This window comes from Mercurialis annua, linkage group LG1-X, assembly GCF_937616625.2.
Source record: "Mercurialis annua linkage group LG1-X, ddMerAnnu1.2, whole genome shotgun sequence".
NCBI classification, from domain to species: domain Eukaryota; kingdom Viridiplantae; phylum Streptophyta; class Magnoliopsida; order Malpighiales; family Euphorbiaceae; genus Mercurialis; species Mercurialis annua.
Window position 1 is genome coordinate 55,396,387 of NC_065570.1, and position 13,010 is coordinate 55,409,396.

At 31.7% G+C, this 13,010-nt stretch overlaps 3 protein-coding genes across 3 annotated transcripts; 1 reads left to right on the forward strand and 2 right to left on the reverse strand.

The window, feature by feature from the left end:
* Positions 1–1,319: 1,319 nt before the first annotated feature.
* On the forward strand, positions 1,320–5,539 carry LOC126679285 (chlorophyllide a oxygenase, chloroplastic). Its single transcript, XM_050374282.2, has 9 exons — positions 1,320–1,471; positions 2,269–2,505; positions 2,921–3,025; positions 3,228–3,503; positions 3,667–3,814; positions 3,925–4,109; positions 4,379–4,491; positions 4,592–4,886; positions 4,988–5,539. Exons 1-9 carry the CDS (start codon positions 1,394–1,396, stop codon positions 5,156–5,158), a joined length of 1,608 nt encoding a protein of 535 aa, XP_050230239.1. The 5' UTR covers positions 1,320–1,393; the 3' UTR covers positions 5,159–5,539.
* On the reverse strand, positions 5,417–6,235 carry LOC126679365 (uncharacterized). The gene has a single exon (XM_050374383.2). The coding sequence runs from the start codon at positions 6,120–6,122 to the stop codon at positions 5,802–5,804; it is 321 nt and encodes a 106-aa protein (XP_050230340.1). The 5' UTR covers positions 6,123–6,235; the 3' UTR covers positions 5,417–5,801.
* Positions 6,236–9,057: 2,822 nt separating this feature from the next.
* On the reverse strand, positions 9,058–9,628 carry LOC126679373 (defensin-like protein 2). The gene is made up of 2 exons (XM_050374396.2): positions 9,505–9,628; positions 9,058–9,384 (listed from the first exon to the last, which is right to left on the reverse strand). The coding sequence occupies exons 1-2, from the start codon at positions 9,623–9,625 to the stop codon at positions 9,215–9,217; spliced, it is 291 nt and encodes a 96-aa protein (XP_050230353.2). The 5' UTR covers positions 9,626–9,628; the 3' UTR covers positions 9,058–9,214.
* Between the last annotated feature and the right edge of the window lie 3,382 nt (positions 9,629–13,010).

Consider the following 13,010-nt stretch of genomic DNA (forward strand, 5'->3'; position numbering starts at 1 on the left):
GACGCCGTTTTACATCCAAAACGGTTCTGTGGACATATATGCTAAAAAATGAAAGTTAATATTAAATATGACAAGAAAAAAAGTCTATATTAAATACCAAAAACACGCGAAAGTTTGTGATTTTTGGCGCAATTAAGCCTTTTTATATTCATAGGATACTGAAAGTAATAATTATTTTGCCAAATGCAGATACAACTTTCAATTTTTAATGAATGAATAATCATGTTCTTACAAGCTAATTGGGTTCAACCCGGTTCTTATATTTATACAAACATATGATTTTCTTAATGAAAAAATAAACAGAGTTTGTCTGAAGGGTGAGTTACCTCTATTTTATAATTTTAGGGGGCCAAATACCAAATTAAAATTTAGAGATAATTTTTTTCTATAAAATTTGAAGGCTGTATCTGCATATTTTTATTAAAGACGTATCTACATATTTAAAATTTTATTTAAAATTAAACATTGACCGAAAAATTAAATTTGAAGGGATAATTTTTTGTGAAATAAATATCTATATTTTTAAATTTTAGTTTGACGTAACTTAACCTTTAAACTTGTAAAACTGTTGCAACTCAGTCTTTCAGACTAACTTTATTTATTTTTCCATTAGAGAAAAAGTTATTGCTCCGATTTTGCAAGTTTAAGGACCAAGTTGAACTGAATTATAGTTAAAGGATATAAGTATATTTTTATTAAAAGTTGAAGGAGATTTCTACGCCTTAAGCTTGATTTTTTTATGTTTTTTTTTGGTTGCCCATCCGGTTTCCAGAATTTCGCCCTGACTGATCCCGATCCGATCCGCGTCGCGCCAGCGGAGATTTCCTGCATTCACAAGATTCGAATCAGAGACCTTACTTAAGCGATGTCAAGCCGCTTACCACTTGGATCAACTCCGTCGGTAGATTTTCTTATGTTTATATATGGGAGAATGTCCCTAAAAAAAATATATGGGAGAATGAAGTAGATTTATTTTCTTCCATTTGTACTCTTTATTGTTATTATTTACGAATAAACTCTAGCATCCACCTCACGATCTAATATATTATTGCTGTGTTTAAAAATTGAAGAAGACAAAAGACATAATCGCAAAGGGATAAAGAAATATATCTTCAAAATCCGACTTGGCAAGAGCCAGGATAGTAAAACCTTACACCTTGCAACAACCAAAAGATCCTCTTTATCTCAACATGTGGCAGCAGGAGATGCCACGTTGTCGACTATATTGTCCACGTTTCTCCACGTGGCAACCTATGGCAGGTCACCGTAGATCGCGCGAAATATCAACCTCTTATCAACAAATAAATCTTCCTGACTAAAATGGTCTTCGTTTTCTCTTTTTTTTCTTTTTTTGTGGTCTGTAGGCTGTAACTGTAAGCTGTTTTGAAACGCCATGAACACTGTTGCTACAGCTGCAGCTCTCTCTTTGCCAATTTCTTTCTGTAGAACATCTAAATTTTACTCTAAAAAGGTACTAATTTTAGTTACTCTCTGCTTTGCTTATCTGGGTAGTTGCTGTTCTTACTAGAATTTTCCAGTAATGATTTTTTTTTCTCTTTTAAAGAATAAATATGGCATCTTTTTATATTTGTTATTATGATCATCTATTTTTTGGGTGTCCCAAGCTTGTTTTAAAATAGGTAAATTCCAACTTTTGAGACTTTGGTGGATTTTATCTGGTGAAAACATTAATATTTTTTTTTATAACCGGGAAGGGGAAGTGCTTGTGGGAGAAATTAAATCCGCTATCTAAGCACTTTCCTGCCCACCGCTTATACCGCTTATACCATTTGAGCTATAGCTCATTGGTAAAACATTAATATTAAGTTACAACTTTTGCATGAATTTTGTGTGCAGGATTTTAATATAGTAAGCTTATCTCAGTGGTTGCTAATCTAGGTGATCACTTATATATTGATTTGATTTATTAGTTCTAAGCCATGTTGCACGGAAACTTTTCTGACTCCTATATTTCAGCAGCTGGTTTCTGTTTGTGAAAATGCTTTATATGAAACTTAAAATTTATAAGTTATAACCTATTTTTATGAAAAAAAAATGTTGTTTGACCAGCATTTTCCATTTTTCTTACAGTTCTAACTAAGATTGTTGTTAAGGCATAGTTTAAATAATGTGAGTGTGATTTTGGTTTTGGTTTTAGTTCTCTGCAAAAGTCTAGATTCTTGTTACTCCTTAGATGGTTATGTAGCTTGTACTGTAATTAATGTGTGTGGTGTTTAATTATAAGAAAAATGTGTGTGGTGTTTTCAGGAGGTGAGGACCGGGTTTGGGGTGTTTGCGGTGATTGGGGGGGAAGGTGGGGTGCTGGATAAGAAGAGTGCATGGAGTACACTTTTTGATGTGGAGGATCCAAGATCGAGGATGCCACAATTAAAAGGGAAGTTCTTGGATGCATATCAAGCACTTGAAGTGGCTAGATATGATATTCAGTACTGTGACTGGCGAGCTCGACAAGATGTTCTTACCATCATGCTACTTCATGAAAAGGTATCTTATTCTTAGCTTCATATGATTTCTTCTTATTTTATGATTATGATATTATAAATTTAGCCAAGGAGAACTATGTTGCACCAAAATGAAAACTGTATAAAAGAAAACATTGAAACAAGAAACAACGAAATTTTTATAAGAATATGCTATAAATATAAATTTTCAGAATTGAAAAAAATGAAAAAAGTCCCTAACAGAAATGCCGAAATGCAGAACTCGACAAGTTTCTGTTTATCATAGTAGGAGAATATCGGACAATTTAATTTTAATTGACTTGTAAACAGACTTTAGTTATATGTGTTTTGTTTTTGAGACTTTTATTCTCTTGAAGTGATTCTTTCGAGTTTTTGAATCTGATATTGTCAACTATAGTTTAGGCTCTGAGTTCTAACCTTGAAAATCATGGCTGTAGGTTGTAGAAGTTCTGAATCCTTTAGCTCGCGATTTTAAGTCTATTGGCACGTTGAAGAAGGAACTTGCGGGACTGCAAGAAGAATTATCACAAGCTCACCAACAGGTTAGAATTTTTTTCATAGCAGGATAGATTGTCTGAAATATTTGAATGTTTGCGAACATCAACATGTCTTTAATTGGTTACATAGTTGCATTTTGAAAAGCCATTTATAGTGAATAAAATCATTTAATTCGTGACTCACCACATAAGGTTTCTTGCTCTAAAATTCCGTCAGCGTTGATATTTGACACATGAATTACAACAGGTTCATCTGTCTGAAGCAAGGGTTTCTACTGCCCTAGATAAGCTAGCTGACATGGAAGTATTGATTAATGATAGGCTATTGCCAGATAGAAGCACAACAGAGACTGAGCAATCATCACCTTCTACGAGTACTTCTACTCAGTCACAGGATAATGTACAGAGGAAATCGTCCCGGAAAAGCTTGATTGTCTCAGGTCCAGTTCAACCATACCATTCTAACCTCAAGAATTTCTGGTACCCTGTTGCATTCACCACTGATATGAAGGATGACACCATGGTAAGCTCTTCCTCCATTTTTTTCGCTATTCATATTTTTCATCGTGAACATGACATTTTTTTCGTTGAGATGTGGAGAAGGATCCGCTTGGAAGCCTTTGTAAACTTAGTACAAGAATAACTCTGGTGTCTTTTACAAATTCAATAATCATTTTCGGTTTCAGATTCCAATCGATTGCTTTGAGGAACCGTGGGTTTTATTTCGAGGTAAAGATGGGAAACCTGGATGCATCCAAAATACATGTGCACATAGAGCATGTCCTCTTCACCTTGGTTCCGTAAACGAGGGTCGAGTTCAGTGTCCTTACCATGGTAAGTAAGAATTAAAAGGATATATCTGATTGTTATTTCCCGTACTAGTCTGAATAACATAAGTTAGCAAAAATCTAATTATCGAGTTGTGTGTGATTACTAAATGTCAGGGTGGGAGTACACAACGGACGGACAATGTGAGAAAATGCCGTCGACAAAAATGCGTAGCGTAAAGATAAAATCATTGCCATGTTTTGAGCAAGAGGGAATGATATGGGTTTGGCCTGGCAGTGACCCTCCAGCAGTAACAATTCCTTCATTACGGCCTCCCGCTGGTTTTCAAATCCATGCTGAGGTTTGTTTAAGATGCATCTTTATTTTATTCATTGCTTAGGATTGATACTACTTGGTCTATATATAATTTTTTTCTTATCTATAATGTACGGACATGGAAAAGCTGAAATGAATATCGGTGAAACAATATTTTTTACAAGAATATATTATAAATACAAAGTTCTGGAATTTTCGAAGCATTTTTGAAAATTAAAATGAATCGCTAAAGTTTAGGAATCAACAATTTTTCGAGCAAGTTATCTCATTTGTGCTTTACCCTGAACTTGACAGATTGTCATGGAACTTCCGGTGGAACATGGCCTACTTTTGGATAATCTCTTAGACCTTGCACATGCTCCTTTTACTCATACATCAACCTTTGCAAAGGGTTGGGCTGTTCCGAGGTTTTGCTTCCATTACTCTAATGTTGATGAATACATGAAAATAAGAATTGTAAAGTTGACACTAACATCTAAACCTCTTTTGTTTGTTCTGGAATCTCAGTTTGGTAAAATTCTTAACGCCGGCATCCGGGTTCCAAGGATACTGGGATCCCTATCCAATCGATATGGAATTCCGACCACCTTGTATGGTATTATCAACCATTGGGATCTCAAAACCTGGAAAACTGGAGGGTAAAAGTACAGCGCAATGTGCAACTCATCTTCATCAGCTCCATGTTTGCTTGCCTTCTTCAAGAAACAAGACTAGACTATTATACAGAATGTCACTCGATTTCGCTCCAATGTTAAAGCATATTCCTTTCATGCATCTTCTATGGAGACATTTCGCAGAACAGGTAACACCACAGATTGTTTGAACAGAATAATCACTTGTACATTCTTTATTATTCCATTTTCCATCGTTTCTGATTAATCCATTGTGATTTGGATGAAACAGGTACTAAATGAGGATCTACGGCTTGTGCTTGGGCAGCAAGAGAGGATGATTAATGGTGCAAATGTATGGAATTTACCAGTTTCTTATGATAAACTAGGAGTAAGGTATAGGCTATGGAGAGAAGCTATTGAAAGCGGAGCAAAGGGGATTACTTTCGGCAAATCAACGTAAAAATGCACTCTGAGAATGGATTTTAACTCGTTGTGATGCTCTTAAAAGTATCAACCTTTCTCTTCCAACTTAACAGTTCTGGAGTTGGCTTGCAAATAATCAACCACCGGTAGGCTGCTGTGCACAATTCGGCTTTAGTCTGTCGAAAAAGAATGTTGTTGGACATTGAGGCAGAGAGGTTGGTTCTGCATATAATTCCTTGACAAGATAAAAGGAGAAACTGTACACTTCCTTTTATTGATTTTGTGTACATTATGATTCTTTTTGTTTACTTTTTTTTTTTTTTGATCTGTTTCAAAACCGAAGAAGCCAAGAGTGTTTGAAAAGATTGAACTCTGTTGTATATTAAACATCATATCTAATGAAATTGCAAATTTTCAACTTGTTTCTTTGCCACTCGTCATCATTTTTTCTGTCTGCTTCAAGGAGATTGTGCAAGATATCAATACTGTTCAAACTTAAATTTTTTAATTGAAAAAGAAAACTACAAACATGTTGAATTGCTCAACGTAACCAGATACAATAAGATCACTGTCAAAACAAAACAAATCACAGAGTATATATACACCAGAAAATGTAAAAAAAAAAGATCAACTGATTGAACTGGTAATCAAGAAGCGATATATATGATGGCCAGGAAAAATTAAAGAGAAGCTCCACAAAAAGGGCAGAATTTGAAGTCGGGATGTAGGAGCCTGTCACAGGAATAGCACCTTAAGCTCTCGGAAACAGCAGCTGAGGGAGATGTTGGAGGAAAAGATTGAGGGAACATAAGATTACAATTATTACAGTACATGGAAGGTTCTTTGGCAGGCCATCTGTAGACTGGAACAAAGAATAGCTTTACAACTTTATCGTATTCCACAAGATCAGCCATTGAACCACAGTTGATGCATCTGCCTACACCTGATTTCAGCACCCTGCTCACTTGCTGCTCTACTCCTCCTGCAAAAAAGAAGAACATCTTTTTTTTTCTTTTTTTGATTGTCGTTTTGGTTAATGGGAGGAGGAGGCTGGTAATTGCATTGCATTCGATTCCATTTGGAGAGGCTTCTGGATTTCTAGCTTCTGGCTTCTTCTGCGCCTCAACTGGATTACTTACACGTGGCGCTCATGGGTACTGTTTGTTTTGCAGTTTAAGCCTGATTGCTAGCCCTCAGCTCTGACAGGCCTGAGCCCATCTAAAGCCCTAATGGATTGGGCCACTAAATTTTCTGTTCATTATATTTTTGTTTTATTTTATTCTAATTATTAATATTCAATTTAGTTTATTTCTACATTAAAATTTAAATTTTGAGCAATCAATTTTCTATAATGTTTAATGATCGAAAAAAATTTAATCGTCATTGTTATAAGAAAATGTATAACGGGGACAAGATCTGGTTGTCATATTATTTAATTTAAAATCACTAAAACAATTTAAATATTTATAATTTTAAAATTTAAATTGAAATAAAATAAATTTTTCGGATCAAATGAAATAATTTTAATATTTAGCAAGTCTGGAAATTTGATATAACTAAAAGAATGGTGCGCATTATGTATAATATTGCATCTCGTCAAACGAACAACACGTGAAATATTTTTCATTGAAATTGTTTGATTATATAGTATGACGGGTTTGATTATATTATAGAAAATTACTATATCTCATTTTTTAAATTTTTTGCAAAAATACCTCTTTTACTTCTAATACACTAATGAGTCACTAATAGAGAAAATTACACTCAACACTTGATTATAAAAAATAATCTTAAAAATACTTGAGTACTTTTTTTGATTTCAATACTGTTCCACCTTTTTATTTCATCTAACACTTGATTTCACCTTTTTATTTCATCCAACACTTGATTGATCACATTTATTTCATCATCTAACACTTGATTGATCACATTTATTTCATCATCCAACACTAGACTCATTTTTTTTTAGAGTTTAGGATTTAGAGTTTAGCATGATTTAGCATGGTAGGGCTTAAAATTTAGGAATTAGTATGGTTTAGAGTTTAGGGTTTAGAGTATATAGTTTAGCATGATTTAAAATTTAAACTTTAACATGGTTTAGGGTTTAGTTTGGTTTAAGGTTTAGGGTTTAAAGTTTAAGGATTAAATACATTAAAATGTAAAACAATAAAGAAATAAAATTTTAAGTGTTAGGTTCAATGTTTTTATTAAATTAAGTGTTATTTTATTTTGTTTTGAAAGTGTTGTTTTCAAATAAAAAAAAATATAAGTATTTTGATATTATTTTAATAAAATTTGGCAGTTTTCAAATTTTTTTTACTAATAATTTATTAATAAATTATTGAAAAGGACATTTTTATAAAAAAAATTTATAAAAATTTCAATAAATGAAGTATTTTTATAAAAAAGAAAACCTTCATTATATAGTACGGCTGTAGAGTAACTAGTAATTAGAGACAGTGGTGAACATATTGTCCAAAATGCGAGTCTGACATTGAAAAGAGTATCTTATGTGAATACTTTTTTTTTCTGGACAGTATCGAATGTGAATGCTTCATGCGTGTTAAAAGTGTTGGTAAGTGTCGGTGGTTTCTAGCCTTCGGGACTTGTAAATTTTTGGAAGAATTATATCTTTAAGTTTTCTTTATGGTCATTAATAATTTCCTAATTTTTAACTCATCGTGAAGAACTTATCTATAAAATTTGAATTTTTAATAGATCAAATGATTTATCGACATAATTGAATGTGATTCAAGTTAAGACACCCTCCCTAACCGGACTTTATTCGTTATTGTGCGTCAAGATGACAAGTTAGCGAGATTTTTTTTTAATTTTTTTCGATTATTATTTTTTACTTATGTTTTTTACTGTTTTTTAATTTTTTATTAGATTAGAGTATTTAAAAGACTGTATATTTATTCATTGTTATATAGTTTTTATATTTATTCTTTGATCTCTTTTTTTAATGAATTTATCTCTATTGAAAACAATAACAAAAAAGAACTAAAAAAATTATGTTTGCAACACTGGTTTCAACACTGTAACTGCTTGAACTGTAAAGCAGGTCAGTCGTGAAATTAGAGAGGATGGTTGGAACTCAATATTGATACTTGAATTCTCGCCTGCGAGAGGCCGAGGGGCCGCCCGAACTAGCCCTGTACAAAAGAATGAATAAATTAGAAGCAAGGTGTCAAAGCTTGTTCATTTAAGCTGTTTCTTGCACTAATAACCAATGATTCAAAAAATGAAGAAATTCTCATCTTCATCCATTTTTTTTTTATAATTCCTCATCCAATTTTTATAACCATCTTTTGTTGTTAAAATTATTGAACTGTACAATTTGTAAATTATTAAATGTAAAATGGACTCCGATCAGTATATTTGTGAATGATATAATGATGTTATTTATCAATTATGATGAAATTAATAGAAATATTTTTAAAAATAAAATAGTTTGAAATGTCAATTTTAAAAATTCTAACAATTATATTTAAAGAATAAAAAAACAATTAATACAAATAAAGTACAATTTAATTTTATATTATTTTTATAATAATTTAGACTATATTCTAAAAAATTATTGTAATAAAATTAGTCTAATAATGATATAAATATTTTTATAAGGTTATATAGATATTTTTTGTTTTAATTTTTATTATGGACTAATTTTTTCATTTTATTTATTTAATACTTTAATATATTTAATATAATTGTTAGAATTTGACAAATTAACAGAATAAATTCTCAAAAGTATTTTTAATTTAATAATATTTTTGCTAATTAAATCATAATTATGGATAAAAAATCAGTTTTGGATGTTAGGATGTTAGGGTTAGTAATAAATGTTGCATAAATCTTAAATGATGTTTGAACATCAAAGGAAAAAGAGTAAGAGTCTAGCCAACAATATATGGAGAAAAGGATTAGTGAATAAGATTGAAGACAAGAGAGTAGTACTAAGATTCCATTAGGGAGAACATAAACAGACATTAACAAATACACAAAAACATAAACATCGGACAAACATCATCTTATTATTCACTTCATGCACTCTCATAACTCCCACACCTTCAACATCATAACACGTACAGACCTAGCAGTGCCTAGTGCAAAAGCAGCGACGGCGAAAACCCCGGCAGTGACCTCCAGGAAACCCTTCATTTTTGCAAACGTTAGCGCAGTTGGAACGGCTCACGCATGTCCCTTTGAACTTATGGCTCTGCGACTCGCAGGTCCTCGCCTCCGCCACCTCTGGCCCCATACCTGCTCGCACCACACACATCAAATACGATTACTGAAAACATTATAACAACTTAATAATAAGTAAAATTTATGTGATTCAGAGTTGTGGGAGATGATTAAAGAGAGTAGTTTAATTTGTACCAGTGGCTAGAAGCAGCAGAATCACGAGGAAGACAGTGGAGAAGAGACGCGCCATGTCTGTAGAGAGAGAAATTATGCAAAGAAGTAAAAGATAAAGAGTGAGGTAGGGAAGTAAGGGCATTTGTAGTGTTATATATATAGAAAGACAAGCAGAGGCGCTTGTCTTGCATCACCATCGCACACTATGCACGTTCCCCATTTTTTAAATTTTGGAACCATCTCGACAAAGTTCAAACATTTCCAAAACAAATTACCATAAACATAAATCTTCATTTCATACCAAAGGAAGTAGTTTCTTTTTTTTGTTGAGAGTAAGTAGTTTCTTGACATGTCATCTTTAAATAAATCGATATCAAATGGTTATTCAGCCCAACCTTGTGTAACCTTATATTTGTAATTTCAGATATTTAATGATAAAAACTAAATATTCTCTCCCTTATTGTATTGTCCGACATAATATTTTAACTTAAATTATAAAACTAAATACTAATATAATTCTATTAACTAATAAATACACTGTAAATTGACTTATAAGATTATTTATTAGGAACAAATAAATTTGAAAGATTATAGTTCAAGTCACATTAAAATTTTAAAAAAACAAGTAATTAGAGACAAATGCACTTGCTAAATGGACAATTAATAAAACTGGAAGGAATATTAAATATTATGAACAAGGGGATACAATTGTTGTACATGTGAACGGGTGACGGAGCCAAGACTATTCTATTAGGTGGTCAAATTAATCGCAATACATATTATGTACGAGGTGATAAATTTTATAATTAAAGCCACATTGCAATATATAAAATATTTATATAGAAGATAAAAAAAATCACTCATCAATGCATAATAAAATAAATGAATGAGAATTGACGAAGATAAAAACAATACTGATTTATTCTTAAAAAAGGGAGCGGAATGAAGAAATTATAAAACATTACAAAAAAATTATTAAAAATAATATAATTAATGACCGACGAATTATATATAGTTGTCATCCACTATATTGTGCTTCTTTACTGAGAACGATATAAATTTTATTTTTTTAGGATTAATTGTAAAATAAATTGTAAATATTAGTGTGTTATGTATTCTAATGTTAATATAAATTTATACTACTAATTAATTTTTAAATAGAATATAATTTGGGAACTTCAATTATTTGTTTTTCTTTTATCCTTGTTCATAATGACAACAAAGGTAGTACTAAAGCAAGATTTTCACTTTATCTTTTGAAAACTTTATGAATTGCATTGATCTGTCGATCTTCTTTTTCTTTCTGCCACACTATGCTGACATTATTGTGAATCAGAGGTCCACTACCACTACCTATTCTGTATCTGTCTCTCTGCATATGCATGTGCATCATATCTCTTTCTTATCTTTCCCAATATTACTACATTAGCTAAACATTAAGATCGAATTAAATTAGATCGAAATTTAAACTCGATTAAATAATTTAACAAAATTCATTTCAATATAAATGATAGAAAATGTTGATTAATCCACATATATATTATACTAAAAGAAAATTTAGTAATCATATATAATTTATTTCAATAAATAAGCTGAATTGTGCATTACTCCCCAAAAAAAAATGATGATCGTGCTATTCAAAAATATAATTTTTTTATTAATTTTTAGATTTTGTTCGATATTGAAAAAGACAAAGATTAAATAATCCCCTCATATTTAATCCGAGAACCAATTAGATCATGCATGTGGCGTTTATGAGACCTAATTTTGTTGTTGTTTATAAACAAAGAACCTATAAGCAACTTCTAAACGGCACTTGCATTTTAAAGTAAATCCGTTCATAATAAGGGAGTAAAGAGCGTTTTTGAAAATGTTAAGGGTGATTATTGTCCTTTCCAGATATCAAGAACTTAATTGATCTCCAGGCCAAATATTAGATTGGCATTTACAATCCTTTTTCTTTTATTAAATTTAATTGTTTTAAAGTGAATTGTGCACGCTGGTAATAATTATTTATCCTCACACTGGAATATTCGTGTGCAAGATTCTTTTCCTGCTACCAATCTGATATTTTTCTGGCTCCATACTCTTCCTAGTTCCTACAGCAATAATGCATCAACACTGAGCAGTACCGTAACGTGAACATTTTTTTGAAAATTTGAAATCATCTCATTCTGATAAATCATGGACATTTAATTGCAATATACTATTATATTAATAATAATTACTAATCATAATTATTTGTATGAGTAGTAATTAATTAAGCACAACTCTTAATGCAAAAACAGCGATGACGGAAGCCTTTGCATTTATCACCGGTAAAGCCATCAGTTTCGCAAACGGCAGCACAATTGTAGGAGTTGAAGCACCTCCCTCTATATCTACGGCTTAGAGACACACACTTCCTTCCTCCACCTCCGCCTTCTCCACCGCCTCCACCCCCGCCTTCACCACCCCGCCTTCACCACCCCCGCCTCCTCCCCTTCTCTGCGCCACCACTACCTTTGAATCCATCTCTGTTAACCATATACAAATATACATACACGAACAATATTTCATGTCAGCATAATGTCCAAGTACGATCAAAGCTAATTTCGTCATCATGTAAAAAAGAAAGAAAAAATGATCATTTATATCCCTAAAATTTGTCTACAAGATCAAGTGAGTTTCTAACATCTAAAAAGGTTCAAATATACTCCTAACGTTTTAAAAGTGAACAACCATACCCTGATTTTGACTCATAAATGAAACGTTGGGGTCCTATTGTTAAAAGCGGGGGACCTAGTTGTTCACTTTTTAAGATGTTAAGGATATATTTAAACCTTTGCAAACATTGAAGGCTTACTTAATACTCGAGTCAAACTTTTGGGGAATATATGATCCTTTTTTCAAAAAAACAAATAAAGTTTAAATATGATTTATGAACTTTATAACAATTGCTATAAGAAATATATATATATATATATATATATATATATATAGGGATTCTTCTTTTCTTCTTGTTGAAAGCGGCATAATCTCCTCCACGGCGATAAGGGGTTAAAAACTTCTTCTACCCAGTCTTCACCCATAGTCTCAGAAGAGGGTCAATACGATCTCTTTGAGAAAGAACAAAAAATTCAACTATCAGAGCCATTGCGGGTGATTTCGACTTCGAAAGCCATGAGCCCCATTCACGAAAGCCTATGGAACAAACTTGCTACTTTATATATATATATATATATATATATATATATATATATATATATATATATATATATATATATATATATATATATATAATTGAAAGTTGAGGGTTGCATGTTAATTTAAGGAGTAATCGAATATACTCTTTGAAAATTTCAAACTTAATTCGAACTCCATCTATATATATAGAACTCGACAGATGATAAAACATTTTAATTCCACTTGGTCTTTTATATATCTTTTAAAATTTAATTTTATCACAAATATAATTGTACTAATACTGACTAGCCAGTCATTTAATTAGAGTTTATTTGTTTATAACTTCATATATTGGCCAACTA

Excerpts from the sequence above, each read along its gene's own strand:
- LOC126679285 (XM_050374282.2), top strand. The coding sequence starts at position 1,394 with ATGAACACTGTTGCTACAGCTGCAGCTCTCTCTTTGCCAATTTCTTTC. Across the intron at positions 3,504-3,666 it reads ATATGAAGGATGACACCATG|ATTCCAATCGATTGCTTTGA; the intron begins GTAAGCTCTTCC and ends TTTCGGTTTCAG. Across the intron at positions 3,815-3,924 it reads AGTTCAGTGTCCTTACCATG|GGTGGGAGTACACAACGGAC; the intron begins GTAAGTAAGAAT and ends ACTAAATGTCAG.
- LOC126679365 (XM_050374383.2), bottom strand. The coding sequence starts at position 6,122 with ATGTTCTTCTTTTTTGCAGGAGGAGTAGAGCAGCAAGTGAGCAGGGTG.
- LOC126679373 (XM_050374396.2), bottom strand. The coding sequence starts at position 9,625 with ATGCCCTTACTTCCCTACCTCACTCTTTATCTTTTACTTCTTTGCATA. Across the intron at positions 9,385-9,504 it reads TCTGCTGCTTCTAGCCACTG|GTATGGGGCCAGAGGTGGCG; the intron begins GTACAAATTAAA and ends TGGTGCGAGCAG.